Source organism: Vespula vulgaris, chromosome 2 (assembly GCF_905475345.1).
Source record: "Vespula vulgaris chromosome 2, iyVesVulg1.1, whole genome shotgun sequence".
NCBI classification, from domain to species: Eukaryota; Metazoa; Arthropoda; class Insecta; order Hymenoptera; family Vespidae; genus Vespula; species Vespula vulgaris.
This window is the reverse complement of record NC_066587.1, coordinates 5,179,643-5,200,750: the sequence shown is the minus strand read 5'-3', so window position 1 is coordinate 5,200,750 and position 21,108 is coordinate 5,179,643. Positions and strand designations below refer to the sequence as shown.

General features: G+C 43.1%; 1 protein-coding gene across 9 annotated transcripts in view; it reads right to left on the bottom strand.

Moving 5' to 3' along the window:
* Window positions 1-21,108, bottom strand: part of LOC127072758 (serine/threonine-protein phosphatase 4 regulatory subunit 1-like) — a 113,261-nt gene that overhangs the window by 4,724 nt on the left and 87,429 nt on the right. For all 9 annotated transcript variants that reach the window (XM_051013446.1, XM_051013447.1, XM_051013445.1 and 6 more), the window contains 3 exons: window positions 7,560-7,672; window positions 2,324-2,466; window positions 2,051-2,191 (listed from right to left, as the gene is read on the bottom strand). In XM_051013446.1, coding sequence (XP_050869403.1) covers window positions 2,051-2,191; window positions 2,324-2,466; window positions 7,560-7,672 — 397 coding nt within the window. The remainder of the gene's footprint in view (window positions 1-2,050; window positions 2,192-2,323; window positions 2,467-7,559; window positions 7,673-21,108) is intronic.

The window sequence follows — 21,108 nt, the reverse complement described above, 5'->3', positions numbered from 1 at the left end:
TAACGTTGAAATCTTGAAATCTGGTCGAGTTTGGTTCACTTCGATGGAAAATCGAGTCGCAGCCCTCATCAAAGCTGGCTGTGATATGAAGTTTCATTAGCATACAACAACCACTTTGTGAGCGACGCGAACGCGAAAACTTTCTAGCTCGGAACTTCAGTCTTCTAGAAAAAAGTTTTGGGATCGGTTGCTCGATCTTCTCGAAGCAGTCTTCGTATTTTCTTCGAGAACGAAGAGGCTGCCTTCCCTTATCTTTCTTTCTCTCGATACTTCGCTTTCTCCCTCTTTTTTTTTCTCTCTCTCTCTGAGTTACTCTTTTGCTCTTCCTTGCGTGCGTAGGTGGTCGAGGAACGTGCGGGCCCAACGATGTGAAAAAACATCGATCCAAACATCAAAAATGGCTGTGATATGAAATCAAAAGAAAAGGCTACACGTCACAGCCAATTTGACGATTGGATCGTGTTTCCTTCTGTCTCCAACGTAAAAATCGGGCTTGCTCGCTCGATTTTTTCCCCGATGTTGATACACGATCGCCGAGCATGATTCGTATCTGAAAAGCAATCATCTTTGGTAAAACGGTTAAAGGGGAGGAACACGCGACCGGCATGAAAAAAGCAATATTATTCTGGAGGATCCCTTGACGATCGGTTCTGCGGGCCAAGGTCATCAAAATGGCTGTGATATGACTCGCAACATTCCACAGCCAATTTGATTTATCGGACCGCAAAAGGTTCTTAAACTTTCGCTTTGCTCTTAGTACCTTTTTATCCGCCATTCGTTGCTCCCAGCAGCTTCCTCTTCTTCTTTAGATTTCTTCAATCTCGTGTACTCGATTCTCCGTTCCTCTTCCTTTCTCTCTCGTATCTTCTTTCTTTTTTTCTTCCTTTGTTCTTGATTCTTTGAAACAACACGCTTGTTTTGCGTCAACATTCTCTCCATCTCTTTCTCTCTCTCTCTCTCTCTCTCTCACTCTCTCATTCTCTCATTCTCTCTCTCTCTCTCTCTCTCTCTTTCTCTCTCACTCACCCACTCACTCACTCACTCGCTCATTCATTTACCCATTCACCCTTGCTCTTCTTTCTCTCACTCAACCTCTCGCTCTCGTTTAAACAGTGTTGAGGACGGACACAATTTTGCTCATCAAAGCTGGCTGTGATAGTTGATCTCTATGACAAACCAACTTTGATGGTAAAAGCATGCCCCTATCGATCGAGGATCGTGCTCGCCGTGCTTTACTTCTCTAAGGTTTATTTCCTCCCTCCATCTTTCTCACACATTCTCTCTCTTTCTCTCTCTCTCTTTCTCTCTCTGTCTCTCTCTCTCTCTCTCTCTCTTCCATCAAATCCCGTCACTACTCCTTCGCGTCTTAGGAGGCTAACAAACGTTATCTTGGCGATGAGTCGCACGAAAAATTTCGCGTTTGACGAAACTTTGAAAAAAGAGAAAAATACTCGAGGGGGGAAAGAAAATGTAGGGTACGTGCTCCGATTCTCGTGTCGACGAGGTTGAAGAGGTTGAAGGGGTTCAACGAACGCCACATGAAAGACAAGGTAGTGAGACGCGATTGCGTGAGAACATCTCACTACCCATGTCTTTCAGGCGGAATCCGCCGAAGAGATATAATGTGGGGCGCAGGCTTGGATCGGTGGTAATGTTAAAAGAATTTACTCGGAGACGAGTACTTGAGAAGGAGACTCTAAGGAAGAGCGTAAATCATTTCGTTCGGTGTTCTCTCTCTCTCTCTCTCTCTTTCTCTCTCTCTTTCTCTCTCTCTCTTTCTCTCTTTCTCTCTCTCTCTCCCACTCTCTCTCTCTCTCTCTCTGGTTGCTTCCTAACTTGTTCTATTGTTGAACTTTTTGTAATGTTCCTCGTTAACGCCATTCTCATTTTCAAGTGCTCGTGTTTGCTCGAAAAAAAAAATAAAAGAAATAATAAAGAAACAACGACGCGACAGGCACGGATAAGTGGATGACACAAGATAAGAAAGAATGACAAAATAGGTGCTCTGTGGTTTGGGGTCGAGGAAAGGAGCAGCGAGATGGAAACTTACAGAAATGCCTGAATTCAAGTAGTCGATGGTCATGCGGGATAAGCTCTCTACTATCGGGCAGATTTCGGTCTCAATAGTCTTCGTGTCTAACAGGCCGCGTTTGATCAAAGCTAATAAGGCCTCTTGCGCCGATTGTCGTACCTGCAAGGTGAAGAACAGCGATAGCTTAAGTGCCTCGATCTTTCGCGGGTTTCTCCGAACGATTGAAGAATAGAAGAAACGGGATAATAGCAAGAAGAACGTCACGAACGTCCAATTGAAATCTTTACTCACTTGATTGTCCATATCTAGAAGGTATTTTCTGATAATACCAAGGATGTGATTATGGAGAACATCGCCAAATAGATGAGGAGTGTCCTGGCAGATCATGGCAACGTATGGCAGTTGTTCCACCAAGTCCGAACGAATTGGAGGCTCTGAAAGAAAATTATTTCTGAAGATAATTAAGAGATAATAGTTCGTTTGTAGGGTTTCTAACAGGCTCGCGTGAATAGTAAATATATCAGTGAAAAAAGATCTATACAGTCGTAAACGAACTATCTCATTTAGTAGGGAGAAGTAATAATCAAGGGAGTTTCGATTATTACCACGCTCGCAAACGAGATCCAAATTACAAGTTTTGTGGTTATACGACGTGGTAATTTTATCGAGGCTCACTATCACCACTTTATCCGTACAACGTATGTTTCATACGAATACAATGTCGACGTGACGATCGTAGATAAGACTTTTCTTTATGACAATAACTCCGCGCGCGATTTAGCTTAATATCTTCTCTGCATTTTGTACAATGGGTCATTATGACCGATGATCGAGGTGAGAAGAAAGTGGATGAAATTAGAAAAATAAAACGCGAAATGGGAATTAGGGAAAGTCGAGAGTAGAAAAAAGAACGAGGGATCGGTTGTCTTTTCGGAGTTATTCGATCAAGTAGTCCAAAACGTCGACAAATACGGGATCGGTATTATTAGTAGTTTTCCACATAGCATAGAACAAAATCTTTTTCTTTTAGATTTTTATGGTCGAACGCAGGAAAACACTCCGTGAGCGCAACAAAAACACGAGCTAAAAGATGTAGGAGGCAAAAAAAGAAAAGAAAGAAAGAAAGAGAGAGAGAAAGAAAGAAAAGAGGCTATTCTTCGATGACGTCTCTCAGCCTTAGTGGTTTCAGGTCGAGGTCCCTTTTATAACGAAATACCTGAATGGCGAAAAGTGGACATAAGGGTGCACGAAAAAGAAGTCCGTAAACTGGCGCTTCTACCGATTAGGAAAACTCGCACCTTTCCAAGAGGGTCAGCCTTAAGCGAGACCTTCATAAAAGGAGAAAATTCGCAACCGACCATTAACGAACATACTCGTTCTCTTTCTCTCCTTCACTTTACGTCAACATGATGGTCGAGCGGTCCAGATGGACTAACTGCGCTACTGCAATTATTGCGGAGGAGGATAATGCCTGGATTCGTGCCGCGAAAATGAGCGTTGTGTAAAACTTTATGCGAAACTTCACCTCAGTTACTATCAGTTACTATCGTTTATTACAATCAGAGAGGAAAAAAGTTTACGAGTAAGTACGTGATATTGCGTGGGACAAAATTATCGTGGATTTTTTTTCTTTTCTCTTTTTTCTTAAATTTAAGTCACGTAGGCGTGAAGATTACCCTAAAACTTCCTTGATCGAGTAAGTATATTAAATTGAAGACGTAATGATTATGTTATCATCTCAAGTACGAATAAGTTACGAATATATAATCGTATGCTCACCGTTTAGTGACTCAACGAAAAAGATAATATTATCAGGGAATCAATTTCGTTCTCTGGACATCACACTCGTTGTACCGTGATACACTTGATCGTCGTATATTATCTTATAAAAATTGTATCGAATGTATTTCGAAATATGAGAAAACACTACACGCATGGCGAAAAATATCTTTCTCTTTGAACTCGAAATGAATAAAGAAAACGAAGAAAAGGAAGAAGAAGAAAAAGAAGAAGAAGAAAAAGAAGAAGAAGAAGAAAAATAAGAGAGAGAGAGAAGAAAAAGAGAGAGAAGACGAGAAACGCTCACGATCAAAGTGCGTAGGCGCGACTGAAGGTAAAGTTTGGCTTCCAGGAAAAATATATCTACCCTTGAAAAGCTTTTCAAAGTGGTGGGGATAAAACTACTACGTAGTATGGACCCTAGGACTAGAGGGCCTTACGATGAGTGCTGGGAGAAGGGGAAAAAGAGAGTAGAAGGATGGTTCGAAATGGATTTTGAGTTTATAGCGTAGCTACGTAGGAATTTTGAAATTTTTTAAGGAATATATGAAAAAGATTTATGATTTTTAGGAATATAGTGCGCGCGAAATTCGTATGGCCCATGTTCTCAGTAGGTGCACAATAGTCCTAATAATTTTCTCCTCCTCCTTCTTCTCCTCTTTCTTTTCCCATTTATGTTTTTCTCATCTTATTTCATACTCGAGATTTTTCTTCTTCTATTTCATCCTTATTTTTTATTTTTTTGATACGCTCGCACACAGCTTTCGTTCATTAATCACTCAAAGGGTTTTATCTTCTCCGCCTACGCTATCCTTGTCCCTTCTGTCCGTTCTAGATCCTACCGAAAATATCTCGCTAGGGTCCTTCAAGAATCTGTCTTTAAGAAAAGAGTACGAGAACCCTGTGTAACGTTTAAATGCCATCGTTAAAAGCTTCTTCGTTTGTACTTCCTTTCCTCTCTTTTCTTTCTCTTTTTTCTTGTTTTTCTATTCTCGTTTCTTTCCTTTTCTTGTTGACCTTTCGTTTCCTCGGTACTTTGATTTTTTACTTAAATATTGATACGCTCGACGAATAGAATACTTATTTCCGAGAGAAAATGTAAGATCGTTTGAATAATTGGACGTACGGAATAATGATCATTCACTTAATTGATCTTAATAAAGAATATATTTTAACACGAAGAGATACAATGATATACGTTTAGTATTTACTAATAATCCGAAAAAAAAAGAAAACAGGAAACCAAAGTGATAGCTATGAAAATTATTCTAATCGTCGTAGTTGATAACGTTCGTCTGTTCTCGTCAGACTGTTATTTATTGATCCTGAAAATTGTTTCTAAAACGTTACAATCGTGTTTGTTAATTTACCAGGTCGCTATAGATCGTTACGATAAAAAGAAATCTCTCGATCGAGGAAACATTATCGTTCGTTAAAACGATAACGAGGAGAAAAAGAAGGATGATAAATTGGGTCGAAACGACAACCGGCTTTTCAGTCCATTTCCTCGTCTTCTTTCGAAACTCCAAAAATACGTAAACTCATTGAAGACACGGTAGAAGAAGAAAAAGAAAAAGAGAAAGAAAAAAAAACGCGTGTCGCGTGCCCAGTTTCCTGAATCGTGGGATGTCGCGACCCTTCGTTCTTATCCCCTAACGTAGAAACACCGGTGGTGGCACGTGTTACAGGCAAGATGTTTCATAGATCGCGTCTAAAAATAGAAAAAGGAGAGAAGGAATACGAGGGTCGAAACCACCGGGCCCCTTGCACCAGGATGCACCGTTTGTCAACGGGTGCTCGTTGCATTTTTACGACAACGAGGGAGGCCCATCGAATTTCTTCTTCCCTTAGCGGAAGATTTCCTCAAAAACAACATCTGATTCTCTCTCTTTCTCTTTCTGTATCTAAAACGTCTCTCTATATCCTAATTCACTCGCTCTATTAAAACTCTTACGATTTACTCTTTTACTTTCCCCTCTACGAAAGTCTGGATTTCGTCCGTTCATGAATGAACTCTTGAACGTGCTAATATACTACGAGATGAAATCTACCGTGTTGTAAACAGTTTTTATATAGAATTACGAAAAAAGAACGTTTAATGGCCGTGATTCTAATGTTGACACTAAAAATGTGTTTTTTAATACGACGACGAGGAGTAACTCTTGTAATCGTTTTTACGAAAAAAAAAAAATTTTTTTTTTTTTTAAACGCGTCATACAAAGTTATTTATTTACAGGCATTGATACTGACCGAAGGAAAACGATTTAACAATGAATTTTCGAGTTTATATCGATCTAAAAAAAATTATGTCCAGCGTGCCATTTTTTTTTCTTGCCCATGGGTAAGAGGAAAGACGTTTCTATTCAGGACGAAGTCCTATGAGTTAGACTTACCCTCGCTCTTATGCTTACCAGACAACTGGAGGCAAGCCAAACATAATTACGAGGACGATTTCGTATTCACCAAGAGCATTTTCCCTACATTTTCCTTTTATGGTTAACACAATAATCGGCCTTATACACTGTTTTCGAGTGCATCAAGAGAAAGAAATGCAAAATGAAGTTTTTCGTTTTGCCGTATGGCGAATTCAAAGCAAGCACCATTTGCATTTAGTTTTAACATTGCAATTTAAAAATGACCCGAGCTCGGAACGTACCTACCTTCTTTTTACTTTTATAATTTTATCTATCTGCCAGTTTCGTTCATTCTCCCATTTTAAAGAGGACAGGGGAAAAAAGATAAAAAAGAAAGAAAGAAAACGCGGCCGTCCTATGAGTATTTATATATAAAAAGCGTGTTGATAATTTTCGAACGAGCGAAAAAGCTAAAAAAAGAAAGAAGCGTAGGTGGAATAGGAGGGAGATAATCATAGAAATAGCATGTGTGTGATGCGTCGAAAATACGTGGGGTCATCCCATGACATTCCGGAAGGGCACGCGCCTTACCGGAAGCAGGACTAATCCGTCATCACCTCCCGCATGCTCCTCTTTCCCGTTCTTTTTCTTTCTCTCTCTCTTTCTCTCTTTCTCTCTCTCTCGTCATTTAACCGTCCAACGCTTAACGACACGCGTTCTGTCTTCTCTCAAAAACGCCCCCCCATGCTGTCTGTCGGTAGACACACAGCTCGCTTGCTCACGACTAGATCGCTATTTCTCAAATCTTCTTCTATTTTCGTCCAAATAAGCCTGTCTATTAGCCGGAAAAACGAATGGCCAGGACAGTAACTATTCGTGTAATCATAATGAATAAGATGATCAAAGTGAATTGTACGAAACTTACTGATTCGTGAAATGAAATAATTCACAAAAAGAGAAAAGAAAAAAGAAATGAAGAAAATATAAAGCAAACGAATTTGTAATTTTTAAAAGTTAATCACAGCAATACCTGAACGATATATACGTATCGAAGGATTTGGCTCAGAATTGATCATGTCCAATCCTTCAGCTATTTGAAAACATTCATGCCAATGCAATAATTACAGCCAACGTTAAAGCTTGAAACGTAAGTTATTTCGATAAGATCATTTTTGGCATCTGATCTGAAAGGCACTGGAATTTATAATTCTTTTTTATCAAATGGAATTAATCAAATATTTTTTAAACTGACAATGGCTCGTTCTTCTCTCTCTTATTCAAACAACAGGGTTAAATCTATTTTATCTCGGGTAAACGAAAGATTTGTTACGTTGATGCGATAATTGAAAAAAAAAAAAAAATAAGAAATTCAAGCGTTGATTAAGTTCGTTTACCTGGATCATCGCTTATCTGATGGACGTATTTCATGTATTCTTCAACCGGGAGTTTGGTCTCGGTGTTGGCAGCTGATCGAAAGATTTCTACCAAAATACGACCGACCATCTGTCTGTAACATGAAAGAAAACAAAACTTGTTAAACGAGAATTTTCGACATTTAAAAAGGGATCTTAAATTATAGTCGATTATAGTCGTACCGGACGATCGAAAGGATCAAAGGAAAAAATGATAAAGGATCAATCAACTGACGGAAGTTATGCATCAATTTTTGCAGAATCTCACGAACGACCTGGAATATTATAATTTCGCATGCGTTTACGCAATTGATCGTTCCGTAAAAGTCGAGTCTGATATAATGCATGCGAATACATCGTCGTCGTCGATGCGATTTGATTTATAAGACACGCAACGTGCGATCGACGATTATTCACGCTTCCCGACGTCCTTATATTACCGCGTGCATCCTTGCGCACGACAATGCATAAGGAATGAGCCGAGAAAATGTGGATTTACCGAGAGAGATTTTTCATCGTTTAACATCGACGAGGGTGAAACGAATTTACGCTTTGCCACGTACCGCTTCTATCTTTTGAGCGACACGAGTAACGTGATTACATTTTTCCTATACGAACTCGTTGCTCGTAGAACAATTTTCGAATGATAAATATTAGGAGAGAAAATCAAGTTCGGATGTGTTTAAGAGAGAAGGGGATTAAAAAGTACGGGAGTGGGAAAGAAAAAGAGAAGGAAAAGCAAAAAGAAAAAAGAAAAGAAAAGAAAAGAAAAGAAAAGAAATGAAAAAGAAAAAGAAAAAGAAAGGGGATAAGGGTCGAACGTCTTGAGCGAGTAGCGAGGCAAGAGCAGCCATGGAGGCGGCGAGTTCGAAAAGAAGAAAGAGAAGAAGAGGGGTAGGTAGGAAGTTGTAAGAAGAGAGGAAGACGAAGAAGATACGTGCGGTTCGATCACGGCCCACTCAGCCCTCCTTTGCTTCAAAATGACTTCCCCTTACCGCGTGGCGGCGATGTACTAGGCGTAAAGCTTCTCTCCTCTCTCGAGGCACGCTATGAGCCACGAGGATAACCGAAATAGGCCGAACGTAGCCGAAGAAGAAGAGTCGGAGGGGAAGGTAAGAGAAGAGGGGATAGAGAGACGACGTCGAACGAGACGCCACTGGTGGGGTGCCCTGCCCTACCAGAGTCCCGGAGGATGCCTGGGGGTGGGGGAGGCCGTTCTCCAAAGTCGTTGGAGAACGAGCCGAGTCTCGGTACCGCCCGTGAACGCCTACCGTGCCGGCGAAAACATGGCCGCCACCGGCCGACCGTCTTCTTCTACGCGTTCCTATCCCTACATCCTCGGCCCTCCCGCGCGCTAACGAGCCCAAAGTCCCTACTCCCTTTCCTTACCGTTTGTTCCCTTTGCGACACTCTTCGAACTCGAATTAAATATTACGAGAACTTGCTAGAATGCATGAGAGACTGCTCTGCGAACTTTAACAACGATCGATAACCCCCTTGGGATTGATCGATTTTTTTTTCAACAACTTTTCACTTCGGCTATTCCCAATTATGTATTATTTATTAAAAACTTTTAAATAGCGTTGGTTGCTAGTACATTTTTCTAAAGTCATATAATTTTTAATAAATACGTTTTTAAATACCTTGGCAAGATAATTCTATTAGCTTATATTAGTATCGTGATATATTTATTACGATCGTTACTCGTCAAACTATTAGAGGAGCTTTCTGACTATAATACAACAAAAACTAGTTTACAAGACCCTCGAGTACGAATTATTAGCACACATGTTAACAATATCGTATATATTTAGCGTCTAACACATAGACAAGGACTTCCGCATCAAAGACATTCGCGTACTTGCGTAAGTGGTACGAGATATGAGGCGCACCGTACGGCTTCGTTCTTCGCGAAATTTCATACTCGAGTTTAATCAAGTCTTCTGAAGATAGAGATTCGCCAATTTTGGGCTTCCTCTCTAGTTGTAGATATAAACCTGTTATTGGTAGATAAAATGTACGAATTTTGTTGTATTTATAACTTGGAAAACGATGTATAGAAGATCTCCGAAAAAAAAATAAAAATAGAAAGAAAAATACCCTTCATTTGATCAGATACTCGACCGAATATATCAAACTCGATAATCACAAACGCGATTCGGTGCTATTTTTTAAATAGCGAAAATTGACTATTAACCCAATTAAATTGTCATCCATGAAAATTCGTCAAAACTATTTTTACTTGACACCGTTACACCAGTACATCGCGTCTAAGTTAAGATAGAATAATGTATAAATTTTTTTAACGCGTTATCAATCTTATCCAAAATAATTACTTCGACTAGAGAAAGTCTGAATTTCGTTGAAAATTTCAATCTATTCTTGTTCGATTCATCGGAAATGAATAAATTTATTTTCCTTCATTTCAAATTATGAGTAGTCAATATTCGGATCGTTTGAAATGCTTTCATTTCGTTGAAGATTTAAGAAAGATTCGCATCTCTTTTTCTAGGTAAATAGAAGCTCCTCTCTTTCTCTTTCTTTCTTCGATTTTTCTTAGGACGACGAAAAGTACTTTCCGCCAGACAAGACACGTTCCCATGACCTCAAAAGGTAGGGCCTTGCCCTTCTTCCCATCCTCAACGATGGTCTTTCTATATACGAAGGGGAAGACCGATTGAAAGAAGGAGAGTCCCCACTTCTCGATCGAAATTCGCGGTCATATACAGGCTTCTACGTACGGGACTTTTCACGAAATCTTTTTCACACGCCTTTTTCTATTCCACATCGATTTACTTATACGTCTTTGCATTACTTCACCGTTTGCTTGAATTATTTAAAAAAAAAAAAAAAAAAAAAAAAATAGAAAGAAAAAAGAAAAAAATACCCCATAAACGCTATGGGAATAACAATTATTGTTTCTGAAAAAAGAAAAAGATGAATTATCGAATAAACTTTTTATTTATATTTGACGAAAATGTTTCTAAAAATTAACGACAATGGTTAACGCGAACAAAAGAGTATGAAGTAAAAAGATCGAGAACGTTCAATACGATTTAGAGAAAAGGTTGGTACTTTCCAGGTGCGTGCATTCACGAGGGAAGTAGAAAGAGATGAACTAGAAAGGGTTGAAACAGATAGAGAAACAACAAGCTGACGAGAAAAATTGCTGTTGGGCGCATTGCATTTAAGCATCTGTCGTATCTACGTTTAAGAAGCGTAGTCGATAATCGGCTTTAATACCTAGTACCTATGAACGACAATCGATATTACGTCGATCCTAGGGTCGAAAACCCGATTAGTTCAACGATTTCAAACAATTTGTCTCGCACAACGGATAGAGAACAGACGTATACGTGTAACATATTTCTGTCGATTGTACGAGGATTTAACAGGAACTAGGGCAGCACGATTTGGACAAAGGGAAGAAGAAAAAGTGTTCGTCAACGATTTGGTACGATTTCCGAAGAGAAAGAGAAAGAGAAAGAGAAAGAGAGAATGAGAGAAATCAATCATCTTGCGCGTGAAAAAAAAATCAATAAATCGAATTCGAAATCGTTGCCGTCGAGAAACTCAAAAGATAAAGAAAGAGAGAGAGAAAGTAGAATAGTAATTTTCACAGCCAACTTTCGAATCCGTTTAGGCGCTAAAAAAAATAAAACTATTGCAAATAATCGCGATTATGGTCGAGGTGGATGCCGAACAAGGTAGAGAGATTAGCGCTTAGTCTTCCGATTGCTTTATGGTTTCACGCTTTTCAATGACAATGGAACATTGAACCGTCTTTCGAGAAACCGTTCCTGAAAGGAAGCGCGTTTAGAGAAAGGAAGGAATCGTGACGTTAATGATTGTGAGAGAGAATGAAAGGAGCACCAAACTCCTTAACCCCTTTATTATTAGGACAAATATTTCGGTAGACGAGAACCATCTTATAAATTTCACGATCGATCTTTCCTACGCCAGTAACCATCTTGAAATCTTTACTTCAATCGAAAATCTTTAATGATTTTAATTTCGCACGATATCACGATAAAGATCGAAACATACTCGTTTTCCCACACGTTCCCGCCGTATTAGAATGTTAACCCTCGTTGGATAAATTTTATGCGTGGATATTCACTCGAAAATATAAACAAAAACGATGAGGAGTTTGATGATCCTACGAGGTAATAAAGTGTACGAGAGAGACGATTTAGGTAGTAAGACGATTTGTCTTTCAATTAAGTTACGTGCCTTTCCACGCCGAACTCCTCTTTAATGACTGTTAACAACGTACAAATTATCTACCTTTGATTAAGAACTGTAATTAGTGATGCTCACCCGTACGTAGTAATCGAGACTCTCGTAATATTTAGAACGCAGACGTTAGTGAGAGAGAAATAGGGAAAAAGAGAGAGAGAGAGAGAGAGAGAGAGAGAGAGAGAGAGAGAAAGAGGAAGAAGAGCAGAGCGGGGAAAATTATCACGAGGTTGTGGTATTCGTGATTAAGGTGCTCGTTTTCTGCGGCGAAGACAACGAGATTATAGTTAAAGAGCGTGTAACTCGTTATTACGTCGTCGCGCGCGGCGCGTTACTTTCTCGATAGCGAGTTTTCCGCGTCGAAGTTTGGCGGAAGTTCATACGATACAACACTCCGCCTTCTAATAAACTAATTCTACTAACAGCGCTAACCATAATATAACGGTCATTAATTCTCCCATATCGGTCCATACCGTCGTCCCGTAATTAAGGCTAACAATTTGCAAAGTATCGAAGTAACATTAAGGGTGCGCTTGGGTAGATGCACGAGATCGATCGAGTCGCGCTGTAATGTACAATTTACACGTAGAGAATAAGAGAAACGACGGTTGAGAGAAAGAGAGAGAGAGAGAGAGAGACAGAGAGAGCAAAAAAAAACAAAAAAAAGGAAGGACGGAAAAGTCGCGCCCGTTCTCGCTTTCCGTTCTTAGAAAATATCCAAGAAAGGAGAATCAACCTTGCCCTTTTATTGCCCTGTTCGCATCGGTTGCCACGACCGGCAGCATCTCGTGAAGCGATCCATCCGTGACATCTGGTAGTTTCTAATGTCGTACTCATGGTCGCAAATCAAAGAGATTTATATTACCCTTTAAGTACAACACACCGGCGTCTCCCGCAGCGCTCCTTTAAATCTTACCTTGGACTCAACGTTGCTAGACACCTTTTCTCTACCTACAAATACCATGGGGGATACTAAAAGTACGAGGGATATATAACGTGGAGGGAAATCTTCTTCGAATCTATCGAGTCGCCTAATTTTTCCCTGGATAAACGCGTTCTCGTTGTACTAGGGATCAAAAGAGGCAAAGGGAGAAGGAGAAGAAGAAGACGAACGAAGACGACGACGAAGATGAGAATGAAGACGAAGACGAAGACGACGACGACGACGAAGACGACGAAGACGACGAAGACGACGACGACGACGACGAAGCAACGAGCTTTGGCGTGAGCGTAGGCTCGAGAGTCGATGGCCATGAGGACGATGGCATGCGCGATTCGCGGCTAAGCGGTTTCTCGTGGAACGGCATAACGCGGTCGACTCCTTCGAAGACTCGAAGAAGAGAGGAGGAAGGAGGATGGAAAAGGGAGAAGAAAGAGAGAAGATGAGGGAGAAGGATGAGGATGAGGATGAGGAGGAGGGGTAAGGGGAGGAGAAAGAGAAAGGGCAGAGTCTGGTAGCGGGGTCTCTGTGCCATGAAGGGACTCTAGAGAGAAGGAATGTTGTTGTTGTGCCGGGAGACGGTTGGGGCGGCGGCGGCGGTGGTGCTGGAAGGGGAGGGTAAGGGGGAGGGAACGGGGGTCGACGGTCAGGGAGTAGGAGGGGAGGCAAAGTCAATGCACCGCGAGGGAATGCAGCGCGCGCTGCGCCGAGGAGTCAGCCACTGCGAGATCGAACGACCGAGTGTGTGTTCATCTCTGTGTAAGTCTTTATACCTACGTGATGCGACGAACGTGTGTGTACGTGTGCATGTGTATGGGTCTATGTTAGAGAGCCTGTGTGTCAGAGTGCATTCTGCCGCACGCTTTACGACAACCAACTTGTCCCGACTATGATGCTCTTTCCCTCCTTCTCTTTTTCTCGCTACCCTTTTCTGTGTTCTCCTTCTTCCTTCAAATAGAAAGAGAAAGAGAGAAAGATCCATCGCACGCGTCGCCAGTGCAAAAGCATTTGCAGAAGATGCTTTCACGAGCGTCGACTTCTGCCGGAATGGATCGTAAGTGCGCGCGAACGCGGCTCGCCGGTTTCGGCCGGATTTATCGTCCTAATTATTTGGAATGCTCGACGTCAACCCACCCTCCCTCCCTCCGACCCACCCTCTCTCTCTCTCTCTTTCTCTTTCTCTTTCTCACTCCTTCGCTATCTATCTCTATCGCTGTTCACGCGGGATACAGTGTGTCTTCCTCGCGCAGCGTACGAGTCATCCTCTCTCTCTCGTTAATCGAAAAGTACGAGAGAACAAAGGCGGCTCGAGGCAAAGCGAGTGTGCAAAGAAGATGAAAAATAAAAACAGAGACGAAGGGATGCCGTCTTATGGAAGAAGAGAAAGAAGAAAGGATCAGTCTGCTCTAACACGCGCTTCGACGCGTTGGAAAGCGCGAATTCCGACGTGTGGTCGTCGCCCTTGCAGTTCAGTCACTCTTCTACCATTCGCATTGCCCTTGTATATATACTCTCCGAAAGAACAAGAAAAAGAAAAAGAAAAGAAAAGAAAAAGAAACATGTACAGAGAGTTCGTACTTTCCTATGATTTTCTTCTCTCTTTTCTTTCTCTATTTTTCTTATCTCTTTTCTTTCTTCTACACATTAGTTTGAATTTTCGCGACTCTACGATTCTTCTTTTACTCGCGTCCGGGTGCGTTTGTGAACGCGCGCCAGCAAGAATGAGAGAGAGAAAGAAAGAGAAAAAGAGACAGAGTGAGAGAAAGAGAAAAAGAGAGAGAGAGAGAGAAAAAGGAGAAAGAGAAAGAAGGGAAGGAGGGAAACGACGGAGAAGGAGAAAATGCGCGTCGGGCGGGAGAGGTAGCGTGAGTAGCGTGTGTACGCGCTACGTCGCGCGCATGCGCTTCGATTCGAGCGAGCCGCACTGAATGAAGACCCCCACCATCGTCCTTACTACCACCTCCACCTCCATCTCCATCTCCACCTCCACCACCATACCACCATACCATCACCACCACTACCGCCGTCGCCACCACCACCACCGTCCTACTCTCTTACTCCCGTCTTGACGCTACGCTCGATGCGACGCGTACGTCGATCTCTCTCCTCTCTTCTCTTCTCTCTCTTTCTCTCTCCCCCCACTCTTTTTCTCTCTCTTCCTTTTTCGTTCTCTTCTATTGCGCGCCGCCGTAGGCCACGGCTACACGATGCGAAAGCAACGAGTACGTACGTATCTCCTACTCATTCCGAAGTTTATCTACGTCAGTATTTATTTTTATCTTTTATTCTTTGAAAAGTTATTCCTCACATACTTACGAAAAAGAATAAAAAAAAAAAAAAAGAAAATACTAAAACCTACGATTTTGTCTCAGTTCCTATTTCTACCACACGTGGAAAATTTTATGTTAGTTCATCGATCATTGCATCTCTCGGAAAACTTTCGGTGTAAAAAAAATTGTAGTTAAAATTGATAGAATGAAGGACAGAAACGTATCAATGAAAGGATAGATAGAACGGAAGCGGAAGAGTATTAGAGACGCGCAAAATTCAAAACGATATAGGACTCGTCTTGGTTGTGTCGTCGCGGACATATGTCGTGGTTGGACGTGTGTGGCAGCTGCTAGCTATATCGTCCGGCGGGTTTGGGTCGGTGGGTGACACGTTTCGTGCTTCGTGCACGCCTGCTACACACGCGGAAACCAGTGGGTATTGATTTGTGGAGTGAACGCACAGACCCTTCTCTCTCTCTCTTTCTCGCACCCTTACTACTAGTGGCTCCCCTCCGTCCCTCTCTTTCTCTCTGAGGAACAACGATGAACAACACGCGCGAGAGCGTTCGCATACAGGTAAAATCTACGTATTTATGAGGCTCCTGTCTTTCTGTCTCTCTGTGTATGTATATGCGTCACACATATATACATGTACGTACGCGCACGTAAAAATATATGGCGGTCTGTATGTAGTATACGGGATCCCACCACCCTTTTTTCGTCCCTCTCCTTTCCGCACCGGTTGCTTCAGATACCGCTCGTTCTCTCTTTCTCATGTATTCGTTCTCGGTGGACGATGTGCGCGCACCCCACGAATTGCACGCAGGGAGGGTGACTGCATCCTTTGGGTGGGTCAGGGCCAAAGAGACGGAGAGAATTATGCGAGGGGAGGAGAGAGTTCGTCAAACTCCGAGGTCTCTGCTCCCCTCAAACGAGCGTCCCCGTTCGAACTCACCGCGATAGCAACATCGACCGTCGGCGAATCCACCGAATTCCTGCGACCGTCTACTACTACTACTACTACTACTACTCTACTACTACTACTACTACTACTACTACTACTACTACTACTACTACTACTATTGCTACTACTAATATACTACTACTCTCTCTCAGTCTCTCCCTCCCATTCTTGCTCATTCTCATTCTCTCTCTCTCTCTCTCTCTCTCTCTCTCTCTCTCTCTCTCTCTCTCTCTCTCTCTCTCTCTCTCACATAAACACACTCTCTCTATCTATCTATCCATCTCTCACTCATTCTCTCATGGCATTTGTCCGGATCGCGACGAGAACGCTACGCTTCTCGTCCGGATGCTGCCGATACTCCGTTGCAAACGTTTCGGATGCGCGGCCATGGAGAACGGACGATTCGATCGAATTCCAACCACTTTACTTTATCGATCATAGCTTGAAAATGAACGGATGTTCGTAATCCAATTTTTCTGATATTTCCTGAAAGAGTTATGTACCTACGTTACGTAATGTTTTCTACCAAGAAACATAGTGTTCCAGTAAGAATTATCGATTGATGTAGGTCATTATACGGAGGCTGGGAAAAAAAATTGCTATAATTCGAACGATTCGCTTCGACAGCGTATGCTCACTATTCTTAGCGAGCTTCTATCCCTCGTAATTACTTCGACGTCAACGCACGTTGCTCGATATATATCGTGGGGATATGAGGGTAGGCAGGTATTTTCATAGATATAGGGAGGAGAGAGAGAGAGAGAGAGAGAGAGAGAGAGAGAGAGAAGAACGGAGCAAAAAGGACAACGGAGGTGAACGTTCCGTCTATCGATAAATCGATTTGCACTCGATCGAAAAAGAGCTAACGTACAAGTCCCTGAGAATGTAAAAGCAGTCTTTTCGCGGGATACCTGTGGATACAAAGGGGTGCGAAGACAGGAAGGAGGAAAGAAGAAGAAGAAGAAGATGATGAAGAAGAAGGGAGGAGTAGGGAGAAGATCCGAAGTAAACAAGTGGAAGACGGTGGAATGGGACGAGTACCGGTCAGCGTGGCGCATTTGGTGCATTCCTGCAGTCTGCGCCGCTGCGCCGGTCCCACCAAGGAGGAGAAGAGGAACACGAAGGAGGATTAAGAAGAGGAGAAGGAGATGGTGAAGGAGGAGGAGGAGGAGGAGGAAGAGGAGGAGATGAAGAAAGAGAGAGAGAGAGAGAAAGGAAGGGAGAAGGAACTCCGCGGTACGCGGCACGCCACTTTGGACCGACGGACGCAAACCGCATTCCCGGCCGTGACCTTCGCTAGGACATCGCCACTACCCCCACCCCCGCCCCCGACCTCTCCTCCCCCTCCGGCCGTCCTTCGACCATCCTCCGGCCGTCGACCAACAACCTACCCGTATCTCTCTTCTCCTCCTCCTCCTTCTCTTCCTCCTCCTTTCTATCGCGGATTCGACACCATATAATGTGGAACCATGCAGCGTCATGCGTCTCTCTCTCTCTCTCTCTCTTTCTTTTTTTCTCTCTCTCTCTCTCTCTCTCTCTTCCTCTTTTTCTCCTCTTCGTTCTTTCTTTTACCGACCTGCTAGCTGGTTCTCACACCCTTAAGACGGCGCGAATAACCGAGAAACGAGAAACTCTCCATTTGGTCACGAGTTTCCCTCCCGAAGGTATTTCTTTCCTCTCATCTCTCCCACTTTGCTTCGTCGACGATCGGCCTGCTGGCCTTCCGCGGCGTCCCTCGACATAGCATCTCTCTTTCTTTCCTTCTTTCTTTCTTTCTCTTTCGGTCTTTCTCTTCGTGGGATTAAATTCGTTGGTGACGCGAGGAAGCAAGGGGACGACTAAGCGAACGGCAGTGATTCACGATCCAAAAATAAGAAGGAAGGAGTCGAGGATCGCGTTGAACGTACCAAGAAGAAAGAACCAACCGTCGAACGAATCCGAAGAGTGGACCAAGAGAAAGTCCTTCTTCATTTCGTGACTTCTTCGAAAAGGAGTCAGGGCAATATTATAGAAGCGGAAGCGGATACGGATCCCACATGACCTCCTCTTCGGAACTTATAGAACATGTTATAGCGCATCGTTGACGAGTAACGAGACTACTCGACCTCTTTACATACTTTCAGAAAGGAGAAGAGCCAAGCTCGTGCTTCTCTCCCTCCTATCTTTTTTTTTTTTTTTTTTTTTTTTATCAATATAATATCGATGAAAAATTCTCAAGAGATCGAAATAAGTCTAATCGAGTTCAAGGATCTAACATAGAGAGAAAGAGAGAGAGAGAGAGAGAGAGAGAGAGAGAGAGAGAGAAAGAGAAAGAGAGAGAAGGCTAAAGCCCTGAAGAATTTCAGAAAGCAAGTCTATTTCGTTTTTTCTCTAATTTACGAGCAGTCGCTCCGAATTCAAGCAAATATTTGTCCAGCGCCTGACTAACAGCCTCTCTCTCTCTCTCTCTCTCTCTCTTCCTCTTCCTCTCTCTCTACAAAGAGACAGAAGATATGTAGATAGAGGAAGATAGGAGGGAGTATCATTCATAGTTTCTTCAAAAGCCTTTCCCCTCTACTTCTCTCTCATTTCATTCCCTCACGCGAGCCCACGAGAAATCGAATATTTTCTTAACGCGTTACACGCTTCTCTATGTCAGAGCGAGAACATGCGAGAGGAAAAGAAATTCTCTCTTTCTTTCTTTCTCTCTCTCTCTCTCTTTGAAGGAGGCCGCATCTAGCCGGAAGCACCTACCATTGGAAAGTATTCGTGTCCTAGAGAAGGAGGAAGAAGAAAAAGCAATAGCAGCAGTAGTAACAGCAGAAGTAGAAGCAAAAGCAGAAGCAGAAGTAGAAGCAGAATGTTGAAGCAAGGATGGAGGAGGAAAAGAAGAAGAAGAAGAAGAAGAAGGAGAAGTCCCGAGTACCTGGAAGTCGTGTTAACACGCGCTGCTGGACGCTACACGCCGCTCCAATTAGCACACGCACACGCGCATACACATACAACACATACACATATCTTTTTTTTCCCTTCGACTTCTTTCGCCTCCTAATGCTTCGGCTTCCTTTTCAGCCGATCAGCTCGAGCTCGAACCGAGCACCATAGGAGCACCTGTTGAACGAGCGCCAAAGGAAGAAGATTCAAGACTTCAAAAAGAATCGCGAACCAGGTGTTGTTCCTTCCTGTTTGGATTGGAATCGAATAATTTAATTCTTTGGGAGAGAAAAGAAAACGATCGCGAAGAAACGATACGGAGTTATTCTCGACGCGATTATTGGCCGGCGACGGCGCTGACGTCTATCTTGGCCGCAAGTTCAGGGAGTCAAGTGCACGCTTTATTGCTTCATAACCTCGACGTAGATATATATATATATATATATATATATATATATATATATATATGTAACGGCGATGCGCATTCGTGAGTTCTTTACGAAGAAAGGATGCTCGATTCACAAAACTAACGATGCGCAACGTCTCGAGAAGTTAACTTTTACGATATTTAACTTTGATGTTTACTCGATCGACATAAATGAAAGAAGGATCATATAGACAAGGGCTATTGTTTTAGAAAGGATCGATATTTTTTGGTTGTAAAAAAGATTATTCCCAGTTAAGGACGAGGTCTCCGCCCCTGGAACAACGCCTCGGTATTCAAATAATTCGAGATACGGCTGTGTGAGATATGAATGAAAGGTAAAGGTACGGCATGGCGTTGTTTACCGTCTGGTAGAAGCGGAGAAGCATCCGCGTGCACCGATGAAAACGGAAGATCGCGAGAGAAGGGTGGGAGAAAAAGAGTTGGACTCGCTCGGGGAGGGAGGAGGGAGGAAGGGAAGAGGGGATGGTAAGAGAGGGAGGGAGGGAGAAATGGTGAGGGAAGGGGAGTACAGGGAACGAGGAAGAGGGGAGAGAGAGAAAAAGAAAGAGCGATACAGGGACGGATTTAGCGGAGTCGAGAGAGGGGGCCTTGGACGAGGACGGAGACCGGGCCCAGGATTCGAAGAAAGAAGAAACGGAGAGTCAACGACCCAACGCGAGAAGAGCCATCGTTGCGTTAGGCGCGTTAAAGGCGCGTTAAGGCGCGCTCGAGACTCGACGACTCTGGTACCTGTTCTTTCTCTTTCTTTCTTTCTTTCTTTCTTTCTCTTTCTCTCTCTCTCTCTCTCTCTCTCCACTCTCTTGCCAAACGTTGCTCCTTTACTTCTGATCCACGTTGCCTCCGTCGACGACTAAGCGATCAAGGTCGTCGCAATACGAGACGAGTTTTAGAAAGGCTCTTTCGGTTTCCCATCGGAGACGACGAGAGGGGAAACTTGGAAGGAATCGAGAGTGCCGAGAGTCTAGGGAGCGTCGAGAAGCGATCGTCGCGAGTTGTTTACGTCGCAATACCGGTTACGAAAGCACTTTCTTGGTCAGCGAAGTATACGACTGCAGGACGGCGTGAATCGAACGAAAATCGACGTGTTAAAACCGCGATAATAAATCCCATTACGCCATCGTTCTGTCGTACGACCACCCGCGTGTTGCGTCAGTTCTCACCGTATGGAATAGAGCGTCCATAAAACTCCGTTTTATCCCCGCCGATCGATATCGCATCGTTTGCAAAATCTATCTACTACATGTTCGCAATCACGTTTGTGATTTCATCGATAATCGATTAATCTCTCGCTCCTTCTCTTTCTTTCTCTCTCTCTATGTGTACACTACATTACGTTATACTTCGAACAACCGATCTCTTTATCGCGCTTTAACCATATTGAAGATATCTCGTTGGGACTTTTCCCGCGCTTTTTCATGAGACACGGTCTGGTCTCCATTCTCGATCGTATGAATGACCATCGGCCTGTCTCAAGCACCGTCTCAGGCACCGCCTCTACCAGTACCGCCGTCGCGGCTGCTGTCGCCACTCGCTGTCGCCGAAGTCGTTACCGACGAGATCGTCGTAACAACGAGGAGGTCGTCGATCCTCCGACGTCACAACGATGCTCGCGTTACGACCATGCGACCGTTATGTGACCGATTGACTCGCGACCACCGAAAACTATAAAGAAACGTTCACGACGTATAACGACGACAACGACAACGATAAACGGATAGCCCGGAGCTATCTAGTCTCCTACCGAAAACCTCCTCTGA